We start from the raw sequence: 26,784 nt of genomic DNA, 5'->3' as shown, positions 1-26,784 counted from the left end.
CTAGTAGATTTAGGTTTAGGGATTGTACTATAAGCTGGAATTGTGTTTTTTTTGAAGAATTTCCTGACTTGTCTTATATAAACTTGACAAGGAAAAGTAGACTAGAGTAGTTAGTTTTCAAAATGTTTGGCAAACAAAAAGGTTTTCAGAGCTTTCCGGAATAAAGCAAAAAACCCTAAACTTCTTAATGTAAGTAGTAAAGCATTCCAGAATTTGGTTAATTTAAAAGCAAAAGAATGGCTAAATCTCTTGAAGGTTCTGTTTTTACCACTAAGAGAGGGAAATGTAAGTTTTCATTTTTGAAGAACTTCTGGCAAGATGAGACCTATGCACGTTCCAGTCTAAAGGAATCAAAGTGGTTAAAATGTCAAGTACCAATTCACTTGAATTGAATTCTGAGATACACTGGAAGCCAATGTAATTCCTTGAGCAGAAGGGTCACGTGATCGAATTTACTGTTACTGAAAATGAGCTTAGCAGTGGTATTCTGTATCAACTGAAGCCTCAGCATACTGACCTTTGAAAGACCAAGGTACATTGAGTTACAATAACCCAACCTTGACAAAATGATTGATTGAACCAGTACTGAGAAATGTTGCCGATGAAAGAATGCTCTCACTCTTCTCAGAATACGGAGACTGAAAAAACACTTTTTTACAAGCGAACTTAATTGTTCCTTGAATGTAAGTGATGAATCAATGACAATACCCAATATTGGCGAAGAAAACTCAATTTTCTGAGATTCTTCTAAATCTAAGATCACAGCAGGAGGAAGAGAGTCTAACTTTGGGCCCAGCCATAAAAGCTTAGTCTTGGCAGCATTTAATTTCATCTGGATCATCGTCACCCTGGACCGAAGTTTGGCAATATAATGGTTAATATTGGGTATCAGATCATCGAGCTGTGGGTCAATCTCAAGTAATATAAAAATACCATCAGCATATGTTAGTAAAGTTTCTCAGGAATTCAAATCATAATATTTCAATGTGCTCATGAGTGTCAGGGTTATTTTGCATAGAGAATGACACAGTGACAAATCTGTCCCCGTCCCCGGGAGCTGTGTCGTTGTCGCTTATAAATCTGTGCTAAATACTCATATCTATTTCCAGAATACAGTGTTCCCCCGGTCATTCGCGGTATTTTCTGACCGGGACTTCCTGTGCTAAAGTCGGGCTTCACCAATCAGGAGCTGCGTGTCAAAGCAGCTCCTGATTGGTGAAGCCTAACTTTAGTGCAGGAAGAGGTGGTCGTAGCATATCGTGTATGATTTCCTTCACTCGCCAGCACTCCAGCTGCCCTCTACTGCCTCCCCAGGTGAAAAACCGTATTCGCGGTTTTTTGATATTCACAGGGGTTCCTGGAACGGAACCCCTGCGAATATTGGGGGAGTACTGTCCTGCAAATATTGTTCTGTTTAATAAGTCGCATTACAGAGGTAGTGCTGGAGAGACTGCTGACATAGCTAGTGGCATAGTAAGGGAGTGCCATCTTGGCAGGGGTGCCAGTGCCTCTTTTCTTCCCCCCTCCCCCCGCATACCTCTTGAAATGTTTGCCGGCTTGAGCAGCATCTTCTACCTCCTGATCAGGCCAGCCTCGGCTCCCTTCTGACATCACTTCCTGGGATAGAGCACGTTCTAAATACTGGGATTATGATTATATTCAGCCATTAAGCAGGTAAATTATCTGTTTCATTTAGGTGTGCTGAGTAGTGGCTGTTCTGGTCGGACAAATACGTATTTTAGTGTTGATTAATTGGAGAATGGCATGGACTATATATATTTATTTCAGCAGCAGTGTCAGCAATTAAATCAATATGGTGACCACATTGGCTCATTATCGGGCCCTTTGTTTTGTTTTGTTTTTTCATTCACTTTCATTTTTGTCAGTTTTACTACATGTTACATGTGCTAAAGTCAGAGAGAGAAAATAAACCAGCCTTCCCATTATGTTTTGTGTCATTTTGGATGGGAAATACAAAGCAAGACGAATGTCATTGCTATGTCCCTGTTGTTTTAAAATTACAGTAAATCCCTAATGCATATTCAGCATTTTACCACTCTGCTTAGACTGTCAGCTAAGACATCAATTAGTGCCAGTTACTCTGAGAGCTTTAGTGATTATTCAACTAATTTTATTTTATACTAGAGAAAGGAAAGGGCAAGGGGATGGGATTTGATATACTCTGTGAGTTATAATCAAAGTGGTTTACGTATTTGGCCTAATTCTATATACAAGGAATAGGCGTTGGAACGGAGGAGGCCAAAGGGGCCATGGCCTCCCCAAAAATTCTCGGTCGCTTTTTTTTTTTTTGGCCATCCTGCCCACCCTTCTCCCGATGGTGTTGCTTAAATCTTCGGGCAGCCACCGTGCAGCGTCAGACCTGCCCCGGAACCCCTCATTCTACTTCTGGAAGTTGCATGGCGGCTGCTGAAGATTTAACTAAAGTGCTGGGAGGAGGTGGGTGGGGGACTCGGGAGCTGTTTAGGGGTCATGTGACAGGGAAGAGATCTTGGGCACCCCCCAAACAAAGCAGCGTTCCACTGCCTATGATACAAGGGACCTCTGAATAGTTTTCAGCCCAACTAACAAAGTTGGGGCAGTCTCCTTCGAAGGCTATACACTTAGTCCAATGATTTTCCACTTTTCAGTTCCATATTTTTCTGATGGCTGAAAAAATCCAAGAGAAGTGTATAGTATAGGGGACGAAGTACTTTTGTGTATGGAAGAAGAGCGAGACTTGAGGGTGATTGTGTCTGATGATCTCAGAGTGGCAACATAGATAGAAAAGGTGACAGTCAGTCAAGATGATGCTTGGGTGCATAAGGAGAGGAATGGCCAGTAGAAAAGGGATGTGATAATGCCATTGCATAAGTCTCTGGTGAGGCCCCATTTGGAATATTGTGTGCAATTTTGAAGATCCCACCTTGAAAAAGATATAAATAGGATGGAGTCGGTCCAGAGGGCTGCTACAAAATTGGTTAGTGGTCTTTGTCATAAATTACATGGGGCAGACTTAGAGACCTTAATATATATACTTTGGAAGAAAGACGGGAGAAAGGAGATATTATAGAGATGTTTAAATATCTCTGTGGTATTAATTTACAGAAGGTGAGTCTTTTTCAAATGAAGGAAAACTCCAGGTTGAAGTTAAGAGGTGATAGGCTCAGAAGCAATCTAATGAAATGCTTCTTTCAGAAAGGGTAGTAGATGCATAGAATAGTCTCCTGGTAGAGATGGTGTAGACAAAGACTGTGTCAGAATTCAAGAAAGTGTGGGACAGGCGAGTGGGATCTCTTAGGAAGAAGAGGAGATAGTGGATGCTGCGGATGGGCAGACTGGATGAGCCATTTGACCTTTATCTGCTGTCATGGTTCTATGTTTCTATGGCCTGGCTAATCCTAAGTATCATATATGTGTATATTCGATTGGTGTGGAAAAGATAAGAACATAGAATTGCCGCTGCTGGGTCAGACCAGTGGTCCATCATGCCCAGCAGTCCGCTAACGTGGCGGCCCTTAGGTCAAAGACCATTGCCCTAACTGACACTAGCCCTACCTGCGTACGTTCTGGTTCAGCAGGAACTTGTCTAACTTTGTCTTGAATCCCTGGAGGGTGTTTTCCCCTATAACAGCCTCCGGAAGAGCCTTCCAGTTTTCTACCACTCTCTGGGTGAAGAAAAACTTCCTTACGTTTGTACGGAATCTGTCCCCTTTTAACTTTAGAGAGTGCCCTCTCGTTCTCTCCACCTTGGAGAGGGCGAACAACCTGTCTTTATCTACTAAGTCTATTCCCTTCAGTATCTTGAATGTTTCGATCATGTCCCCTCTCAGTCTCCTCTTTTCAAGGGAGAAGAGTCCCAGTTTCTCTAACCTCTCACTGTACGGCAACTCCTCCAGCCCCTTAACCAGCAATAGCACCTATGATGCACAAACACCGACATTTTATATCTTCAAAGAACTCCAGTTAGCTGGAAAATACATGCCTAAGAATAGACACCCTTATTTAGGGCATGCTGCGTAGTCTTCCTGCATTGCATGTATTTCTTGTTCCATTATGGGGCCCTTTTAAACAATGGCAGCAAAAAGTGGCCTTAATGCACCCTTACGCAGGGTCTTTCCCGCATGCCAAGGCCACTTTTTGCCGCAGCCAATTTTCTGATTTAATAGCCATGTGCTGATGTTGCCATTAGCGCGCAGCCATTAACAAAAATTAGCGTGCGAGCCCTTACCGCCACTTATTTTGTAGGCGGTAAAGGCTCGTGCAGTAATTCTTTGTTAATCATTTAGCAACATGAGATGCCCTAACCGATTGGCACAGACATGCCTACTCTCTGCTTCTCAACATGTCCCCTTGGTGAAAAAAATAAATGTTATTTTTTAGAGCGCCAGTAGTGGACGCACATGTAATAAATACTGCGAGACTCCATTTAGTGCTTACTGCAGCTTGGTAAAACGTACCCCATGTCTTTGCACAAGACTATGACAAGGAATCAGACAGGGTGGCTCCTGGGCTTGCAAGGAGGCCACCGTCTCACTGTATGTGGCTATTTCACCTAGGGTGTGAACTGATAGCCTAGACAGGAAAAGATCTACAGTACTGTGATTATTCCAATGAGCCATCCAGTCTGCATTCTTGCCGATGCTAATCCAAGGTCCTAACTCCCTCTTTTACAAAGGTGTGCTATGCTTTTTAGTGCGCGCTATTATTGCACGCTAAACGCTAATGCGTGCATGTTATCCTATGGACGCGTTAGCGGTTAGCGCATGCATAGATTCAGCGTGCGCTAAATCCACGCCACAGTGCTTTGTAAAAGAGGGCCTAAGTTTATTTGGTACTGACTTGTAATATCCTCCCCCCCAAAAAAAATAAAACAGAGGCCATCTGAGTGACTTACAATACATCATAAAACCAAAGGCAATAAAAAGAAGTTAAATAAGTTAAAACAATTAACTATTCTCGTAGATACAGGCTACGCTCACAAACCCCAGAGCCAACAGCACTCTCCCTAGGTACCCACAACAATGAGTCTTAAAAAGAGGGACAAGAAGATCTAGAGCCAAACAGGGAGGTTCATCAAAAGCATCACTAAACAAATACCATTTGAGGCCAGTCTTGAATCTGAGCGAAAGATTAGGTTCTTATTATTGTTAATCTTCTTTCTTGTAAATCCTCACTTTATTCCAGGACCAGTTGGTATATTTCCTTCCACCCACCAGGATCTGTAGGAAGCCTCAAAACTTCAGAGACCTTTACCCCCCTCCCTCTCATTGCTTCATTGGTAGGTGTTATTTATAACAGATGTGAAAGAGTATGCCCATTTGTCATGACATTATAAAATATGCAGAAATGTAGGCATTCCCTGCCTGGAACATACCTCTTTTGTAGATGTATATTTTTCTACATTATGACCTGAGCAAGCTCATATTGTCTCCCCTGTAAAATGGCATGCACCCTCAATATGTACACATATACGTATACCTATTTTATGTGTTTTTTCAAGTTTATTTATTAGGATTTTTTTATATACCGCCTATCAAGGTTATCTAAGCGGTTTTACAATCAGGTACTCAAGCATTTTCCCTATCTGTCCCGGTGGGTTCACAATCTATCTAACATACCTGGGGCTATGGAGGATTAAGTGACTTGCCCAGGGTCACAAGGAGCAGTGCGGGGTTTGAACCCACAACCCCAGGGTGCTGAGGCTGTAGCTTCAACCACCACGCCACATCCCTCACAAGCTTTATGAAATTACCCCTTAAAAAGGGTGGCACATTTTATGCCTATTTTGAAGAAATTACAATGGATGCTAGTTGCATTCTGGGTTCAGCATAAGGTGATTTCTGTGGTTCATCAAACTACAGTACTCCCCCGAAATTCCTAACAAGTATTCACCACAAAAACAAAAATTACTTTAAAAATAAAAATAAAGTAAATGTAAGCAAATTAGAAGTTTTAAAACAAAGAAAATAAAGTAAACTATTTGTAACCCATTCTGAGCTTCTGGGAGAACGGGATAGAAATAAAAATAAATAAATAAATAAAGGTCCAATTAAATAAAGTCTCAGTAATGGTAGAAGAGGCAGGAGGGTCTCAACTCCTCATCAGTCAGGCCACCATCGCCATCATCCTTGGCGCATCAGCCGCCTCAGCTGGGCAACTGCCACCACCATCCTCTGCGCACCAGCCACAGGTCACCTCCCCTGATGCAAAGCGACACATCCTTCAATCATCAGATCACCGGCCGTTGTGCTAATCAGCTCCTCACAGCTCCTGCCGACTCCACTCCTCCGCTCCCTGGTCCAGACCCTATACCTCTCTGCCAGCCCTCGCTCTCGCCGATGCAGCCCCGCAAAACAACCTCTCCGATGGTGGCGAGATCTCAGACGTGGCGAGATCGCTCTGCGGACCTCCCATCCCACTAATGCCGTTCTGCCAGCAGAGTATCCGGGGCTGCAGCTTTGCCGATATTGGTGTGCACGATGAGCACCTCAAATACGGCACCTCCAGATATAGTGTCATGCCATCAAACCGTGAACGGGCTACTACATTTTAACAGTCTATCCCCTTCTGTATTTATTCCCCACATTGAGTAGCGCATTAATATCATTCTTTTATATGGCTTGGGTTGGTTTTCCCTCTAAAAGAAAGACACCTTCTATCAACCAACATTCCTCATCATTTTCAGAAAATTCCAGGTTAGAAAAGTTAAATAGGAACCATAGCCCAGATTCTAGGAATAAATTAGGTAGTGGAAGGTACCCTACTGCTGCCTAACTTAATTGTTTTAATTGGTTTTAATCGGCATAGTAATTAACTGTGCCATTAAAAAAATGATTAATACCTTGTTAAAGGTAGGCACCGGAATCATGTCTAAGCATGGTGCCGTAGGTCAAAGTAGGCGTGGATAGGGGTGGAAATGACTATAGGCCCTGTTAGTCACGATTATCCGTCAAACTTAGCCAATAATATAGGCCTTTAAAACTCTGGCCTACATTATCGTTGCCTGAGTTTTTCAGTAGCTGCGAATCTAACGGCACCTACAGGTGATTGACATGTGAATGGCGCCATTTTTACAGCCTCCGCCCCATGTAGGCACTATTTACAAAATGAGCCTAATTTTTGGCCAGTACAGTGACTGGAATACGTTACATTCGTTTCTTTTAGTCCGCCAATAGTTTCATAGTTTATTAAAATTTGATAAAATGCTTCTCCTGGAATACAAAGCGTTGTACATTAAATATTTAAATATGAATAGGGAACAAACAACAAATAATAAACATAGAATTTCCAAGACTGACGTACTTAGTTGGGGTTGCGACATAAGAACAATAGGAAAAAAAGGGAACTACAATTTGTTAAGAAAGAGTACATAAAAGGGAGGAACAGTAGGAAGGATGACAGGGCAAGTGATAATTAAAAAAAAATATATATATATATACATATATGCGGGGAGAATACTGTATGTGTGTGTGGGGGAGGGGAGATGTGGGGGTTAAATAAGGAAATACATTAGCAACATATTTGACAAGTAATGGAAGTAGAATCATTTTGAAGACTTATATGTTAATTCTGCAGTCCGTGTTCCTTTAAAAAAACACAAACAATTGAGGTATTTAAAGATATACCTGAATATTCAGCAACCAGCCACTCCCTAGATCTTGGTGTTGAAAATCCAGGTATGCCCCTGACCACCAGAACTTTTTGCTGTTTTAAGTTTTCCAGATATATATACTAATGGTCCTGGATGAATTATGACTCTGCCTTGGACCTTCCTGGCGCTATCTAGATAGCGTTAAGATGGTCCGCAGCCATTAACAGTGGTATTATCCAAGTAATGCTGCTGAAAATCCAGGCATGGCCCTGGTTAGAGCCACTTATCTGGGTATCAGGCAAAATGCTACCCAGATAAGCAGCTTTGAATGTCGAGTCCTTAACGTACCAATAACTGCAAACATCTAGAAGAGTTGTCCATCAAGTTAAGTAGACTGTGTTAACAATGCCGTTTTTTTAATACATGCAGGTTGTTGTCAGTTAAATATACATTACATATCTTTTAAAACAGCAGGTGACAAATACCATGCAACTATTTAAGATGGAGCAACAAGCTAGGGTGGGGGGAAACACAGGAAAGATGTGAAACAGAAATAGGTGAGCATATGTCGTACATCTATGAAAGGAAATGGTAGGCAATGGGACATGTAGAAGTGATCACCTCACAAGTGACTGTAAAAAAGGACAGATACCTACCCCAGCTTGTGCTATCTAGCTATCGACCTGTGGGCTTATAGTATCAGCAATGGGGTTACCAAATGAATCACTGGTGGATGTGGCCTGAGATCCATCAGGCTAAAACATAAGAACATAATACCCTTTTTCTCAGCAATGGAAAAGAAGCATTTTTTTTTTTACACTAACGTGAACAGTCAAAAAGTATTTCATAACACCACTATATCCAAGAATAACAGAAGCATAATTAGTTCAACTCATTTATATAACTCTTGTTATCTTATACTGGGACAATATTTGATTAAGACCAATCTATAACCTCCCTTTAAAAATGCCTATTCATATATCATTCCCCATCGACCATCTATTTCTGAAATTTTCTTTGCATCTATGAGAAACGGTTCTTAGCACCTCGGTTCCTCTACGGTTTCAAGGGAACTAACTGCTCAGTTATTTCAAATTCACACTTACTACATCCGGCTCTTCGTGTTTGCTTGGACTTTCTTCATAACCTTCTTCAAAGATGTCATCTGCCGTGGGGTCACTCGTATGAGATGCTGATGATTTGGACGGAGAACTTTGTCTTGGGGCAGGGGTTGGAGCTGGAAAGAGGAGATAATTGCGAGCTTAAGGACAACGATCTACACAGAAGATTCAACGACAATTCAGGTGGAAAGAAATACACCTCAAGTCCGAAGATGTCTCTGTCAAGATCTCGCTATCGATGTTTGCTACCTAACACGTTATATTCCAGAATACTCAGTCACGTAAGATAGTCTTGTAAGATAGTCCCAAGAACCCACATTCGTCTGAACTCCTTATGTCATTTCTCATTACCCATTTCCCTGGCATAAGATAAAGAGACTCCATCAACCTTTGCTGTTTGGACTCAGTGGTTCGAAACTAATAATTTTCATCTTAAGCTTGCTTTCAACCTGTTCGGAAAAACAGTTCACAACAGGTACATTTGTCATTTAACTGGGTGACTGCTAGGTGAATATACAGCAAATAAGTAATTTCAGATTCTATCAGCAGCCGGTCACGGTGTGTTTTTAACTAAATTCAATAAGCAAGGTCATTGAAAAGATCCATCATATTCTAACAGACTTACTGAGAACTGCTTCCCCCCCCCCCTAAATAAAGCAACCTGTTAAGTCTGTGTCTATTCCTGTATCATTGGAACCAGAAACTCAGGATTTTTTGAAAGACAAATCTACATTCTGTAAGTTATAGTTTAAAGACATTTGCAAAGTCATCACAGTAACTGCCTGGCAAAGGTGCTATAGTTACTAAATGTCACACTGATTATAAATTTTCAAGAAACAGAGCTGAAAAAGATGGCAAGTAATCATTTCTCTTTAAAATAATTAGTACAATTTGCCAAGATAAGTGCATTGATATGCTTACAGTCTTATTCTCCTTGGCTGACTGAATTCCAAACCAATTAAAGTTATTTTGACATGTTGTTGCATAGAAGATAGTCTTGTGTCTATTCCATCTCTCTCCTGTAATCCGCAAATGCTATTAAGTTATTCTGCATTACAATGGACATTTGGGGCTCCTTTTACGAAGGTGCGCTAGCATTTTTAGCCCACGCACAAGATTAGCGCTAGCCGAAAAACTACCGTCTGCTTAAAAGGAGGCTGTGGTAGAGCTGCTGCCGCGGGAAATACTCCAAAACCCATTGAGTTCCTATAAGCGTCAGAGCATTTATTGCGCCGATCTATGCTATAATGCTTGATAAAAGGGGGGGGGGGGCAATGATTTTTTTTTTTACCATAATTTTTTATTTAAATCAGATATTTTTTACTTAATTCAGAATTTTTTTTAAATTGGAGTTTGTTTGTTTTTTTAAATAAAATGCTTTTTTTTTTGAGGAAAAATCTATCTGAAGATAGTTTTCTATTTAAGATTCATTATAGTCCAAAAGTTATTTTATAATGAAGGATTAGTTTTTAATTATGTAGCATGAGGCTGTATATTCATGCAATGTTTACATTTTTTTGTAAATGAATTCCATTAATCCATTCATAGGGCTCCTTTTACTAAGCTGCGATAGCGGTTTTAGCACGTGCTAAATTGCCATGCGCGCTATACGCTAACGCCAGCATTGAGCTGGCGTTAGTTCTAGCCGCGTAGTGTGGGTTTAGCGTGCGCTAAAATTCTGCGCATGATAAAAACGCTATCGCAGCTTAGTAAAAGGAGTCCATAATGTCAGGGGCATGATTTAAATCAATTTGATTTCATTAAATCCACCCTGGTTCAAAGTCATGTTTCTTATATCCTGAATACCTCTGAAATTCTTGACCCTAATTCTGGGCAGAAGTGGACCTTGACTTGCCCAGGAACAGAAAAGAGAAACAATGACTGATCCCGGGGAGGGGGTGTCGCTGTTGATTTTCTTACTCACGTGAATTTGTAGAGGGAGATGTAGAGGTCATAGGAGTCAAATTCAGCTGGGAGATATCGAAGTCATCGCTATCATCGGCATCCTGTGCCAGCCCAACTTTGTCAAAATAACTTGAGAAGGCATCTGAGGTACATGAAAGGGAAGGCTGGTCTGGTTTTCTGGATGGCACTGGTGGAGGATTAGCCATCTGAAAATCTTTAAACATTTCTTTTCCCATTTTCTGTCCTGGACCCTGTGGACTTAATCGGATGGAATCACTCGTTGGTTGAACAGTAGCTATGGGAGTTGTAGTACCTTGAAACATGGCTGCTTGAAAAGGTATAACAGTTTGTGTTGGCATGAAGGCAGCAGGTGGAAACTGGCCGGCCACAGGCGGCCATGATTGCTGGGAAGTAGGAAAAAGACCAGGCTGGCCCCATGCTATCTGTTGGCCTCCCTGCATCACCTGAGCCATTGGAGGTTGTCCACCTAAGACCATTTGTTGCTGGACTAGCGGTTGTTGTCCCCAAAAGGAGGGCTGGATGGCTCCCATTGCAACATAACCTTATAAAATACGAAAGGACAAATGTCAGTACTTAAATCTGGCCAAGAAGAAGAGAGAGATTTCACACTGAGGAACAATAAAACAATGTTTGGGTTTATTTATTTATTTTAATAATTTATATCCCACTTATATACTAAGCAGGTTACAGTTCTCACATACTTAGGAATAAAAAACAAATTCAACACATTCATCAGACATAAATCAAAAAAGACAAATTAGACCATGCTACTATCAAAGTACCAACTCACATTCAGTCTTTATAGGAAAGGTATTAACATCACCTTATTTAAAATATTCAGATCTGGAAGGCTGGGTTGATATTCAAACCACTTATCGGGGAAGCAGCACCAGCTGCCTGAGAAGTGCCGCTAGCTGGGGCCATCCAGCAATTTTCAGAGCAATGTCCAGAGAGTGCAGCTGAAAATTACTATAGATCACCCCAGTGCTATTGGAACAGCCCTAGGGTGGTCAATGGGCAAAGCAAGGGCAGTCCTTGTAATCATTTGGATCACTAACTGAATAACTATTGGGATAATAATAATAATAACAATTTATATACCGCAGGACCGTGATGTTCTATGCGGTTTACAATGTTACAGATTGAATGGAATAAACAAAGTACAGACTTAGTGATTGATAGTTCTAGAGATCGTTTGTTGAGGACTAAGATTGTATAGGTTGGTTTCCTAAGTATTACAGGAACAGATGTGTTTTTAGGCGTTTCCTGAATTCCCTATAGGTAATAGGTACGAGTAATTGTTCTAGGTCTTTACCCCATAGTGCTGCTTGATGTGAGAAAAGATATTGGATAAAGTTAGTTCTGCAAAAAGGCAGTCCTAATGCTATATAATGAGTCACAATGTTGTGTGATCGTGGCATCGAGGTACCCCCCTCTTCAAACCCAACATGCACTCAAAAAGAGGTAGAAAAAGCCTCAGATTAATGTAGCAGTACAGTGGTGCCTCGCATAAAGAACGCCTCGCACAGCGAACGCTGCACACAACGAACTTCATGTCATGATTCATACAACGAACTTCGTTTCACACAACGAAGTCGCCCGAGCTTCCACGATCGCTGCCGATGTATTGCATCCTTCCGCGCAGGCACTGCAGGCAGTCGTTAGTCACTGCGCTTAACGCGTTTCACATAACGAACTTTTCGCATAACAAACTTGCTCCTGGAACGAATTAAGTTCGTTGTGTGAGGCACCACTGTATAGAACCAAAAGGTACAAATAAAAACTGCTTTAAATACTTTCACTGGCAAAAAAAACTCCCTCACAGAACAGCTCAGGTTTAGAAAAGGGAAAAGTCACCTGGAGGCACGTTCAAGGACTTAGCTGACAAAAGATGACTTGAGCTCCAACGCTGTCATGTCTTCTCCAATCTTCCCAACAAGCGTGGCTGCATTGTTTGCTCCCCTAATAAGCCAAACATTGGTGAAACAAGGTTGCTAGTTGGGAAGATTGGAGAAGACATGACAGCGTTGGAGCTCAAGTCGTCTTTTGTCAGCTAAGGGCTCCTTTTACACAGGTGCGCTAGTGTTTTTAGCGCATGCACCAAATTAGCACGCGCTATAGTGTGCACTAGCCAAAAAACTACCGCCTGCTCATGAGGAGGCGGTAGTGGCTAGCGCGCAGGGTATTTTAGCACGCGCTATTCCATGCGTTAAGGTCCTAACGCGCCTTTGTAAAAGGAGCCCCAAGTCCTTGAACATGCCTTCGGGTGACTTTGCCCTGGGTTTGAAGAGGGGGGTACCTCGGTGCCACAATCACACAACATTTTGAATCATTATATGAACATATTATGTGTTGTGCGTCCTCATATAATTTGTTAACACATTAGTCCTAATGTTATCTAATTAGCAGTTAGAACAGTGGGCCAGCAGTGACTACCTTATATTCAGCACTACCCACTATCTAGATACTAGTGCCGAATAGCCAAGCTGGCTGAATATTGACGTAGGCTCCCTTTTATCAAGCTGTGGTAGAGCGTTTTAGTGTAGGTCTGTGAGGTAAATGCTCCAACGCTTACAGGAATTGAATGAGCGTCGGATCATTTACCTTGCCAGCCCGTGCTAAAACGCTCAACCTCATCTTGATAAAAGGCGGCCTTAGTGATTTACAACAACCAGAGTGGAATTGTCCAAAAGAGAATGATGTGCCCTAAAAAAGTGTCCTTCAATCCGTCTGGTGAAATGATGATCTTTATTGTTCACCTACTTCTAGGGAGATATACAATATTATTCTGTGATGATTATTGTATCACTACTTATTATTATCACAGCTCTTATAAATAAATACTAATAAATATAATTATATTATTAATAGTGAAGTGTTCAGACCAATACCCGTGAATTCTGTGGTCTCACCGAACTGGGGTACTTTGGGACCATCATAACACTTCTCTTGTCCCTTTGCCAGCCTCCTTCATATATATATCAGGGACCCCTCCTGACGAAGGACCCAAAACTCGAGTCGGGGGGCCGGGCTTAAGTTCAATTTTAACAAGCACGGATGATAATAGCAAGCACTATTAGCACAAGCACTTTAAGAATTAAGCACTTTAATCTCACCGCAGCTGGAAACTAAGGAGAATGAGGCCAAGCCTAATGAAGTAGTCATCAAGATAAGTGTACTTTGATTATCTATAAGTATACACAATAAGACTCATTGAGAGATATTGTAACCAGACAGACTTCGTGCCTGACCTGGTTCCAGTTAGTGTTTCTACTAAGACTCCCAGCAAAACCCGGAAGAGAGTAGGTAAAAGCTGTCCTAGTGAGGATCTGGCTGATTCCCAGGCTGACCACCAGAGGGAGCCTGAGTTTCCCAATAGTTCCCTAGACCAGCAATATTCAGGTCACCAAAGGAGGAGCTCTAGAGCTGCTTTGAGGACTGCTGAATCAGCCAGGTTAGGGTGTGGCCCAAACAGTATAAAACCTGTAGCTCAGTTCAAAGCAGGAAGCAGGTTAGGGAGAAGGTTGGGACCTTTCCTCCCTGAGAGTCTCCTTGGGCCAGGCAAGAGCGAACCAGTTACATCCATGGAGGTGCAAGAGGCTGGAGATATCCTGGAAGAATCTGTAGCTGAGCTGGAACTTCCAATGGAGACTAACAACCTGCCAGAAGAAATGAGCTTGGCTGAGGAAGCCATGGAAGTTGGTTTGTCCACCAGCTGTACCTGCTAACCATTGAGGAAACAGTGAGTGCATCTTGTTCAGCTTTCTTTGTTGGAGAGACTGTTTGAATGAAGCTGAACCTTGGAGGACTTGCTTTTTTACTGTTTTGCATTTTGGTTGAAGCTGATAGTGCCTGAACTGAGGGAGAGGTTTGCTATAATCTGGGAGGGAAATTTGAAGCTGTTATATGCTAAAAAGTAAAGCAAACCTGAGGCACTCTCCTTATCCTGGCAGTGCAAGACTTGGCTGTCAGAGGCTTCTTTTTGAAACACTAGCAATAGGGTAGCCAGTGCCTTAAACCCTATTGTATTATTCAGTGTTTGGAAGGAACTAAATTGCCCTGTTTAGTAGCAGGATTAATTGAGAGCTAAAGAAAACATAAAACCCAGTTGGGTGAAGAAAAAAAAGGAAAAAGTATTTTTTTTTTTTTTGCTTTTATTTTATGTTTGGACTGTTCATTACTCTGCTTAGTGAACTTGGACTGACGATAGCACTTACCTGTTTTGGAGTAGGACTTCTAATAAGCCTGCCCTTATTACGTTGAGGAAAATAAAACCTGAATTTTCTTTTACTGTTCATGCTGAAGAATTGTGGTTTATTTTTGCTTTTGGTTCTTGGTGTCATTCTTTGACTGCAGGGTGACTCCAGTCTGGGTCACACGCAGGTGTTTTTTGTGGTGTAATCATTGTATGTACTGTGGAGTCTTACTCAGGCCCCAGACCCGGTTACACATATTTGGTATCAGGAGTGGGATATTGCACCTCCTGCAGGCGACACCAAGGTTCTGCAATTTTTGAAAAAAAAAAAAATAAAATATATAAAGTTTTCTTTTGGTGCCATTTTGAACTTGTGCTGGAAAGGCATATTTGACTAGCCTTTATTTTTGTAATTGGACTATTGAACTATTGACCAATTGTTGGTTTGAAAAATCCTAATTTTTGTTGGAGTACTTTATTGGAGGAGTTTCCTGTTACCTATTCGGAGGAGGAGTTTCCCACTGGAAGGCGGAAGCAGGAAAAAAAGACTACAGCATATCCTGTGGAGGAGTGCAGCGAGGAGCTCAGTTGGAGTTCGGAGGTGGAAAGAACCGGACCAGAGTTCCAGACCCGAGTTCCAGTTCGGGACCCGAATTTCAGAGGGGCAAGCCGTGCGGAGAACGACTGGAGGCCAAGGAGGCCTAAACACCAAAGGCGCAGACTCACCAGTGCTATCGGTAAGAGTACCTAGGCTGGGGGGTCTGGTAAAGGGGAGGAACACGCTTACCAAGCGGCCACACTTGGGTTCCTTTTCTTTTTGTTTGCCTTTCAGGTCCGGATAATGGAGCAGGCCCAGATCCTAGCCACACTTGCCGGTGAGCGGCAACGCCAGTGTGATGATTTGAAATCGATCCTGAAGTCAAGCGAGGAACGCTGGCAGGTGAATCAGGAAGCAATGATGCGGCAACATGGGGAACTGATTTCCACAATGCAGGACCAGGCCAAAGCATTTTCACAAATTCTTCAAAAGACTGCTATACATCCTGCAGGACAGACATTACCAGCTGTATCTGTTCCAGCACCGGTAGGACCTAATCCTTTATTGCATTTAAATGTATGCAAGATAGCACCTGGGGATGCACCGGACGATTTTCTTAATTCTTTTGAAAGAATTGCTGTGGCTGCTGGATGGCCTCCTGAGCAATGGGTGTACCGGTTGTTGCCCTGCCTGGCCGGGGAGACTCTAGCGGCATTCCAGACCCTAGGGCCCGAGCTTGCCAATAGCTACCCTGTAGTAAAAGCCCATATATTGGATTTCTTAGGCTTCAGCACAGAACACTACAGACAAAAGTTCAGGGCAACCACAATGCTTCATACAGAACGGCCTAAAGCTTTGCTTCAGCGTGTCACCAAACTGGCTGAAAAATGGCTGCAGCCAGTTCTGAATGATGCCAGGGCCTTATTCACAGAAATAGTGAGGGAACAACTATTAGAAGCTGTCCCAAAGAACATCAGGTCCTGGATTAAGAGACAGAACTGCAAGACTTTAGGACAAGTTCTGGAAGTGGCTGAAGCATTTATAGATGCCCAAGAACCTTCAGGAGAGAATATGAGTCCCTTAGCTCACCACACACCTAGATCAAACCCACGGGAGTTAGGCGAAGGTTGGGGTAAGAAGCCGCAGGTTAAGGATCCCTGTGGTCCAAGTCCTAAACCTAACACTCAGGGTGGGGACAGAAGGTGTTACAGGTGTGGAAAGCAGGGACACACACAACAGTTTTGTAGGGTCTCTTACCCCGAAGTTAAAACCAGGGTTCCAAATAAGCAGGCCCAGGTTTACAAGGAGAAAGAACCAACGGCCCATCAGAGCATGTTAGGTTCAAAGGCTCCAGGAAACAGGGGTGAGGTTAAATACCTCGTCAATGTATCAGTAGGGGGCCAGGTGGTGAAGGCGTTGGTGGATACAGGGGCAGATCAGTCCATGATGGCTGTTCCATTCTGGAAAAGGATCTTCCCTGGGGAAAAAGAGTCATTTGGGGCAGGCAAAGTGGTGATCAAATGCATCCACGGAGACAGTGCTCACTATACTCTTAGGCCAACTACTCTCCTGCATAAGGACCGTGTATACAAGGTTCCGATGGCCTTGATTCCCGGGGTCCCCTATGAAATAGTGTTGGGTCAGGATTGGGCCGGGTTAGAGGACTGTTTGCAAACTAAGCAGGGGTTGGTTAACACCCGTTCTCAAGGAAGGCCTAGCCTGGAGCCTGAGACCCCGTTGGGAAAAGTTTTTCCCTTTAAAAAAGGAGTGATTAGACCGGCGGCGCAGACACAGGCTAGGGCCTCCAGAGCACAGAAAAAAAGACAGCAACAGCAGAGGGCACAGAATCTTAGACAAACTGAGCGAAGGAAAGAATTTCCCAGTCTTCCGCAGGAAATTAGCAATACCTTCCCCACGTTTGCCCAAGAACAGAAGGCTGATCCTTCATTGAGGGAACTGTGGCTTCAAGCTACTGGACCCCAATCTGCTGGATCAGGCTTGAGAGTTATACGTGGCCTCCTGTATAAAGAAAGAGCTGGCACTTCAGACCAGGACGGAGGAGGGGAACAGTTAGTGGTTCCCAAGGGATTTAGGAAGGCCATCTTACAAACTGCCCATGACTCACCCCTCGCAGGACATAAAGGGATTCAGGCCACACAGGTACAGGTACAGCGGAGGTTCTACTGGCCTGGGTGGAGGCAAGAAATTGAGGATTTTTGTAAATCTTGTCCCACCTGCCAAAGGCTGGCTTTGAGCAAACCTGCACGGGCACCTCTTGTCCCTATACCTGTAGTGGAAGAACCTCTCTCGCGGTTAGCCATGGACATTGTAGGACCATTGGAAAAGACCCCAAGGGGGTACCAATTTATTTTTGTGGTAATGGACGTGGCCACCAGATTTCCTTGGGCTTTTCCTTTGCGAAAGACTACCTCGGGGGTATTGATGAAGGAACTCATGGGGTTATTCTCTACCATAGGTTTTCCGAGGGAAGTTCTTTCTGATCGGGGAAGCAACTTTTTGTCCAGGGAAATGGAGGAATTCTGGAAAGGACTTGGGGTGAGACATATCCGAACATCTGCTTATCACCCTCAGGCCAATGGGTTAGTCGAGAGGTTTAATCAATCCCTAAAGCATATGTTAAAGAAGGGATTGGAAGACAATTTGAGAGATTGGGATCTGTTCATCCCTTTTGTGCTGTTTGCTGCTAGGGAGAAGGTACAGTTTAATTTCCATCCTATAAGTTCACATAGAATTTTTCTTTTTTCAACCATCTTTATTTTCTCTTCTTTATTAATTTCCAGGTACTTTAGTTAGATTGTGAGCCTTCGGGACAGTAAGGGAATTTTTTAAGTACCTTCTTACTTCTCATTTATAATCTTAATGTATACTTTCTTCAAGCCGCTTAGAACCTAACGGATGTAGCGGTATATAAGAAATAAATTACATTACATTACATTCAATCTCTTCTCTCCTCAGACTTTAGGATCTCGTAACACGTCTTGACGGAGGACAAAGTAGGACCCAAACTTCAATAATTCAATTATCTCCTACTTCTGCTGCCATTTTTCTCTTTTTTTTAAAATAGTTTGGCCCTCTTTGACTAAGCTACGGTAGAGGTTTCTACCGCACCTCAGGGTGCTGAATGCTTTGATGCTCATAGGAATTCTATGAGCGTCTGTGACAGGGTGAAGTTCCTGTCATAGGCCAGCAGAGGGAGGCTGAATAGTGGAAAAGGAGCTAATTTGCATACAACAGCTGCAAAGGTACCTGGGAGGTGTCCATTCACCCTGAGTGGAAAAGTGTGCTGAGAGAGAGCTGGGAAGAACAGAAGCTCCTTCAGGAGCCAAGCGACCCTCAAGGGGAGGAATGCTGGCTTCAGCCAAACCCTTGGTAAGCCTGATAGACTGGCCTGCCCAGTTGAGTTTTGAGTCCAAGGTGGTCTCAAATTTTACAACCAGCAGAGGGCCTGGTGGATATGTAGTGACCAGGGGAGTGACCGACTAGGAGGGTCCTCACAGAGCGGCTGAGGGACTGGAAAGAGTCCTCAGAAAGAGCCCTCAGAGAGAGACTAGCTATGAAGGAGTCCTCAGTGCATGTATCTGGGAAAAGATGACTGATGGACAAGGAGATTTCTTAGTGAGTGCATCCAGGAAAAGACAACTGAGTGACTGTGACAGGGCCTGGAAGAAGGAGTAGTCAGAGGGCTCGGTAGAGCATGGAGTCCAGGAGGAGCTCAGGCTTGACAACTGGCAGTGGGACCAGTGAAGTATCCAGGACCTGTGGGGACCAAGAAACTGGGAAGTAGGGACCAGTGGTGGCCCCACAAGAAGATTCAGAAGTGTGTAGGTCCTAGGCTGATGGGGACTGATGAGTGACCAGCAGAGGGACTAGCACAGAAACTGGTAAACTGTACCAGGAGCTGTCAGAGGATTCCCTAGGAAGCAGCCTGTTGGCTCTGTAAGCATTGGTCAAAGGTCTAGCGAGTGACCAGTGGAGGGACAGTAAATGGCACCAGAAGCTGCCTGAAGACCTCTAGGTCCAATGACGGGTTGTGGAGGACATGAAGAATCATGGAGTCCAGGTAGAACCCGGGGATGACCAGGAAGAGTGTTCCTGGGGGGATCTAGTCATTTTTTTTTTTTTAAGTTCAATCAGTTTTATTAGCATTTTGTTATAAGATATACAAACACAGACCTCATGATCATAATATGTCTTTACAGGATGTAAACACAGGCGGTCCATGACATAACAACAAAAAACAGTATACAAAAAAATAATAACATAACCCAACTAACAAGCTTATCAGCCGTGTGTACAAGTCTGAGATAAACACACAAGTATCTAGTCATGTATTTTAACAGGATGTGTTATTTTAGCAGTGGTGTTGTGTTCTAGCAGAGCTCAAAAGGGAGACCGGAAGTGCCTGAGGACAGATGTGTGATGGGTAATTACCACTCGGCCCGATCACACGATCATAGCATCGGAGCTTAGTAAAAGGGGGCCTATATGAATAATTTTTTTAAAAAAAAAAAAGGTTTTGTAAAAAATATTCAGCACTTGTGGATAATGGATTCAAGTGGTAGGGAGGAGGATTGGAACATAAATGATTACACTTCCCCCTCCGTATTTGCGGTATCAGTTATTCGCAGTTTTTCATTCCCAGGCTCCGCCTCCAAATTTATGTCACAGGAAATCGCTATACTTGCAGGTCAGGTTTTTCACGGTTTTGTGTATTTTTTAGGGTTTTTTTACAGAAAAATTGTGAATAGCATACAAAAAGTTATTCACGGTTTTTCTGTATTCACTGCCATGCTGTTCCCCTATCACTCACCGCGAATGCGGAGGGGGAAATATACAACATTCAATTCAATTCAGGATGCATACCTGAAATTATATATAGATCATAGGAGGTCCTATAATCTGATTATCCAGCATGTTATGATATGCTCACCTTTATCCCTAGTGGGAAATTTATACATTATTGAATGGGAACTCTGTAACAACTTCTCTTGCTTTTTGCTGCTTTCTCTCCATATGGCGGCCATTTTGCTTCCTCTTCTGCTTCCAAATTTTAAGCAAGTGCATCATTAGTGAATGCGTATAAAGTAAAGGTTTAAAGAGAAGATATCCAAACCAAAGGGTATAAAACAGATGTTCTTTGGATATGTTAAGTGGATATTCAAAGTGAAACCGTATCCTTAAATCTTGGGATCACTCAATATTGAGGCTCAGATATATAAGGATATCTTTGCTTAGAAATCTTCAAGTCTGCTATACTTTATCTGTGGCTGAGATATCTAGACAAAAATAACCAGATAGTGGCAAGAGAATTGGGAGTACTGGTCGACAAGTCAATGAAGCCATCCGCGCAATGTGCGGCAGCGAAAAGGGCAAACAGAATGCTAGGAATGATTAAGAAGGGAATCACAAACAGATCGGAGAAGGTTATCATGCCGTTGTACTGGGCCATTGTACACCCTTACCTGGAATACTGCATCCAGCACTGGTCGCTGTACATGAAGACGGACATGGTACTACTCGAAAGGGTCCAGAGAAGAGTGACTAAAATGGTTAAGGGGTTAGGAGTAGTGGCTTGTGGCCAGCAGGGGGTGCTGTTTATGGGACGGGAATGGATGTCAGGACATGATAAGTGCAGTATTTTTTTGTGGAGTTTTTTCTACAAAAGTGCCAGTTTTTCGTATGATTCTGGGTAATTCTAGTTAGAGACAATTCTGTGTCAGTTAAGGACCACGCCCAAATAGAAGCGTATGGAAAAACAGGTGAATAAAAATTTAAATATAATGTAGCTAAGGCCAGAGAAAAATACACTAAGGATTAATATAAGGGAAAGCATAATAATATCTGTTTATGTACTTTGCTGTTGAGCCAAATCATGGTGGAAATCATGATTACATGATTACATGGAATCCATTTTGGGTTCTCTGTTTGGACACCATCTTGTGCCAGTGATTAGTTTTCTGTCTTCTTTGTCCTCTCTGAGTTTTCCCGCTCCCAGCAACGTGGTGTTAATTAATACCACATGTGCTTGCTTTAGACTGGTAAAGAAGGATAACGTGTCTCAAACTGAATTGGATATAGTTTTGAATGAACATTATGATTTATTGAATGGAAAAGCTTGGCCAAGCAGAGTGAATGAAACAAATATGATTGGAGTATATGACTGTGTTGCTTTGAAAAAAACATATTTTATATATTTTAAACCTGAAGAAACACTAAGGAAAATCCTAAGGCAACATCTGGAAGTAATTAGAGTCAGTCTCAAGAATAGGAAGGAGGGGCATTGGAAGCCCACGCTTCAGGGAGAGGAGAGGGGGACTTGACCCCCCTCCTCCTCCAGAGTAAGGTTTATGTGTAAGGCAGTTTGAACCTGTCAGCTTAGGAAGAGTTTTTTCCTTTAGGGCTGAGAATTTCTCAGCACCATGTTAATAATTGTCGATTCTTTTGAATATGTTATAATGTTAATTCAGAAATCAAAAGTAATTTTCTGAAACTTTGTCTAACTTTTAAATGTGGAGGAATGTTTCTTTGTCCAACTTTAAGACCACCCATAGAATTGTTATTGGCTGGTATACTGATGATGTCACTGAGCTAAAAGTTATATAATAGAATGTAATGAGATATGAAGACGAGACCGTTGTGAGAAGGCCAGTATTTGGCACCTCTAACGATCTCCCATTAGCGCAACCGTAAGCATTAATTATGCTGATGCTTTTTGATCTAATAATGGAAAAATAGAAACAATAATTCAATAAATCTTGGTTATAATTTTTAAAACCTTGCGCTGGTGTCATTTTGCATGTATTATTATTTTCAAACCGGAAGCTTTCACAAAGGCGTCGATGTCCCTGGCTCAGGGGCTGGAGGAGTTACCCTACAGTGAGAGATTAGAGAAGCTGGCCTATTCTCCCTTGAAAAGAGGAGACTGAGAGGGGACATGATTGAAACATTCAAGATAATGAAGGTAATAGACTTAGTAGATAAAGACAGGTTGTTCACAGGTTGTTCACCCTCTCTAAAGTTAAAAGGTGATGGATTCCGTACAAATGTAAGGAAGTTCTTCTTCACCCAGAGAGTGGTGGAAAGCTGGAATGCTCTTCCGTAGTCTGTTGTAGGGGAAAACATCCTCCAGGGATTCAAGACAAAGTTGGACAAGTTCCTGCTAAACTGGAACATATGCAGGTAGGGCTAGTCTCAGTCTGACCTAGGGGCCACCACATGATGGACCGCTGGTCTGACCCAGCAGCGGCAATTCTTATGTTCTTAATGTTGCTATTTAACTTCATTAAAATTGTATTCCAGAACTGCCCCAATGTGTCTTTAATTTTTTGGGAAAGGATTTGGTTGGACATTGATGTATCTGACCAAAACCTATCTGTTGAATGGTGGGAGGATTTTTTCGGGTAACTTTCAAAGTTAACCAGGTAAGACCTTTTGCATACTAGCCTATATGAATTTTTGTATCTTGTGAATATTTTTAAAAGAACCAGCAAAAGATATGATCTACGTGGGTCATGAGTTTTTGAAAGACGAATCCTTGTGGTCTTGAAATTTAATAAAGTACATTTTTTAAATTGGCCCTTCAAAAGGTATCTTAATCAATAAAGCCTTCAGCTTTCTCCAAGACCACAATGACTTCTAAAGTTACACTAAAGAAAGTTGTACCAATACATTAAGCCCGGTGTAATTTCTAATCCTGTATTTTCTTCCTGAAAGAAGACATTTAGGGGCTTGAACTTTCTGGTGTTCTTTTCTAGTTTTAATTCCTTAGGAATGGAGTTCCACCACATTGGAGCCATCACTGAGAACATTCTAGTCCTGAAGCTTTTGTAATTGATGTCTCTGAATGAGGGTATTTCCAGTAAGAATTCTTGGCTTGAGTGCAGGGCATGTCTTGGTGTATGGTTGTGTAGTCTGGTTGCTAGGTATTGCAGTTCTGAAAGATGAATGATTTTGTGTGTCAGCAACATGATCTTGAATTTTACCCTGTTTTCAATCGGGAGCCATGTAACACTTTCAGTAGTGGGGTGGCACATGTCTGCTTCGATTTTCCCAGCAAAAATCTTGCTGCTGCTTTTTGTGCTACTTGGATTTCCTTGATCATGTTCTTTGAAATGCCCAGCAGGATTGCATTGCAGTAGTCAAAGATTAAAAGATTGAGAGTACCAAGGATATTATGACATTGATCATTGTTTGATGGGTTAGGTAGGGTTTTAGTCCTCTGTCCCAGTAGAGTTTACCATAAGCATTTTTCATAATCCATTGGATTTGTATTGTCATGTCAAGATTTGGGCTCAGCCATACGCCTAGGTTTTTCACACCCTCCGTGGATGGATTTATGCTATAGCCGTTCAGGGTTAGTTGGTATCTTGGGCTGTTTCCTTCCCATTTGTTAATGAGAAGTAGTTCTGTTTTTTACTTGTTGGCTACTAGTCCATTTGTTTGGAACCATCTGAAGATTTTCTCTAGGCCTTTCTTGATCTTCTGTTTGGCCTTTATGTCTCGTTTCTTCAGTGGGACGATCAGTTGGACGTTGTCTGTGTAGATGTAGTGTTCCATCCTAGTTTCCTGATGAATTTCCCCAATGATTGGAGGAAGATATTGAACAGCACGAGTGACATCGCTGATCCCTGTGGTACTCCTATGTCTGCTTCTTTCCAGTTGCTTCTCGGAAATAGAAGCATGCAGTGAGTGCTCATCGATGTGATTTAAGCAACGTACCACGATAGAATTTCTGACTGTTGAAGGCGTCCCTCCAGTTGAAATTCGCCACCAAAGGCAGGTTGTTTATAGCATCTGTTTGACTAGAATGCAGAGTGAAAAGCACGGTTCCACAACTGGTTGAAGAGAAAAACCCCCCTCTTTTACTAAGGTGCGCTAACCGATTAGCGCACGCTAAACACTAACGCGTCCATAGACTAACATGCATGCATTAGCATTTAGTGCGTGCTAAATCGATTAGCGCACCTTAGTAAAAGAGGGCCACCATGTGCCATTCTTTCACAGCGGCTTTTAAAAACGTGTTCATCATCGACAGAAATGTGTGGCAAAGGGTGGCGACAATGTCGAAAAATATATACATAGAAAGAAAAAGAACAAGCTTTTTATATTCAATACTTGTCATTCAACCCTCATACATCACCACACATGCAGTAGGGTAAAGCCAGAACTGGATCGGTCTGTCCATCTTGGTATGGAGCTCTCTGGCCATCTTAAAAATTTCTTGTGGTTTGTTATTCGGGAAAATATCAGATGAAATGCAACTGCAGTTGATTTTTTAAAACAATCAAAGCCTAGGCCAAGTTTTACCACAAGGTGGCAGTCTTTCTCCGCCATGTTTCAAACAATGTAAAATTCATACAGTATTACAGAGTCTAGCATTACATTATGAGGTATATGAGCAGCTTTGCATACTTTGCTTCATTATGCATTCAGATTGTGTTACATACTGCATTTCACATATATTTCATGCATACTTCATATTTTATTCAGCATTAACTTATCATGCTTATTTTGAGTAGCGGAAGACATCTTACCAGTCTATTCCTTCTGTGTACTTTTCTGGCCAGCTACCTGTCTGTCTTCAATTATAAATTGGATTAAATAGAGTTACCACTGGAAGATGGTAATCAAAATTAAAACTAATCATGTTTCACAGCAAAGCGTACCCTTCTTGGGACAAGCTTAAGACACCCTTTCATACTGATAAGATTTGACAGCAGGAAGTTGCAGTATTTGGAGTGAATGGTATTTTCGTATCTGTCAGGTTTACTGTCTTGCAGTGGAATTTCATCAGCCCAATGTTAATCAGGCTGAGCAGGGGACAATTTGAAACATCTAAGGTATGATTGCATTTGAATTTCAGCTTCCATGTATTGAGACCCTGCAATCGCTCTGAGATACCGCTCTCATTAAATGTGGGCTCAATATTCAAAGTGACGTAAGTGGGCAGGAGAGGCTCCTACTCACTTAAACTGTGCTCAATTGGCTGTTCGCTGACATTCGGCGGAACTGAACCAGGCGTTACAGGAAAGACGGGGCGAAGCCAGCAGTTATGGGGTGCCGATGATACTCAGTGATTATACAGTATGATCTTCAATGGCCTGACTTATTTAAATGTCCAGATGAATATTTCTCAATAGTGTTATACATGCACAAATATCTTCTATATATCAGTGCTCCAACCTGGACCATATATGCTTATATATTTTCTAAAGTAAGCCTCAGCCCCACCACTCCACCGCAAAAGTACTACCTTGCTGCGAGAAGCTTTGTGTGGCACCTCATCATTGGCCGTCCTTGTTTTGTATTGCTTAGTTGTACCATATAATAGCTTTAAATAAATATTTGCATGTTTCAATAAATATAAGTGCTGCAATAAAGTGCTTGTGCTTTTGTTAGGATATTACTTAGCTTTATATTGTTGAGCTTGATTCACAGCCAAAAACTCAGGAGTCTGACCCGACATGTTTCGCATATAATGCTTTATCAAGGGTCCCCCGAGTGTGCTGTCGTCATCCGACTCCAAAAGTATGAGAGAAAGTGATGGCATCTTTTAACTAAGCAGGCACACAGGATCGCACAAAAAGCACTCCTACCTAAGCCTGCTTAGCTAGGCAGATGCTGGCGTTGAATAGGTGTCGGCAGCTGCGTAACTTCTGGGTACCATCCTGAAGGTTGGAGCAACACTTCCTTCCCTTCCGAGGGTTACCAGACGTCCGGATTTCTCCAGACACGTCTTCCTTTTGAGGACATGTCCAGGGGTCCGGATGGCGTTTCAAAACCCGGCACTTTGTCTGAATTTTGAAAAGCCTCCTCAAATTGCGTCGGGCAGGGAGGAAGTTCGCACATGAGCAGGCAGCGGGGGCGAGACTGAGGGGCGGGATTAGGGTAGAACTGGGCGGGATTACGGCGGGCCTAGAGGGTCCGGATTTTCTGATTTGAAAATCTGGCAATCCTATCCCTTCTACCACTATTTCCTCTATGCTGAAAGTGAGCCCTCCAACTGCATTGCTGTCAATAGGGGGGGGGGGGGGGGGTGCTTCAATATTGTGTTTTCAGTCACTAGGGACAGACAGGTTCCCTGGAGCTCTGCAAAGCATGCTTGTCCCTCACTAGTGAAAATATGGTAGTGAAACAGTGCCCCCCACTGGCAGGAATGTAAGTAGAAGTCTTTTGCTCATCTTAGAGGGAATGGTGCCTCCCCACTCCCAACAAGGACTGATCCTCCCCCAACCCCTCTACCCACATGCCCAAATCCCTTCTCAACATGACACAACTTCCTGCCCCTTGCCAAGTATACGATGTAGACCCTCATCCCATCCCCTGCCCACAAAGGGGTCCCCTCTGGACTGCCCCCTCCCCAGTCCTCCCTGGATATCCCTGGTGGTCTGGT

The 26,784-nt window shown here is 42.6% G+C and overlaps 1 protein-coding gene across 16 annotated transcripts in view; it reads right to left on the bottom strand.

Annotated features, from left to right (window-relative positions):
• The window catches only part of DAB1 (DAB adaptor protein 1), a 692,719-nt gene that overhangs the window by 5,380 nt on the left and 660,555 nt on the right, over nucleotides 1-26,784 (bottom strand). For 15 of the 16 annotated variants that reach the window (XM_033916678.1, XM_033916677.1, XM_033916676.1 and 12 more), the window contains 3 exons: nucleotides 10,637-11,179; nucleotides 8,698-8,828; nucleotides 8,248-8,346 (listed from right to left, as the gene is read on the bottom strand). In XM_033916678.1, the coding sequence (XP_033772569.1) occupies nucleotides 8,263-8,346; nucleotides 8,698-8,828; nucleotides 10,637-11,179 (758 nt within the window). In that variant the 3' untranslated portion in view covers nucleotides 8,248-8,262. The remainder of the gene's footprint in view (nucleotides 1-8,247; nucleotides 8,347-8,697; nucleotides 8,829-10,636; nucleotides 11,180-26,784) is intronic. The other variant, XM_033916684.1, reaches the window with a different exon arrangement.

Source organism: Geotrypetes seraphini, chromosome 12, assembly GCF_902459505.1.
Source record: "Geotrypetes seraphini chromosome 12, aGeoSer1.1, whole genome shotgun sequence".
NCBI classification, from domain to species: Eukaryota; Metazoa; Chordata; class Amphibia; order Gymnophiona; family Dermophiidae; genus Geotrypetes; species Geotrypetes seraphini.
The sequence above is the reverse complement of the archived record's forward strand: the minus strand, read 5'-3'. Positions and strand labels throughout refer to the sequence as shown.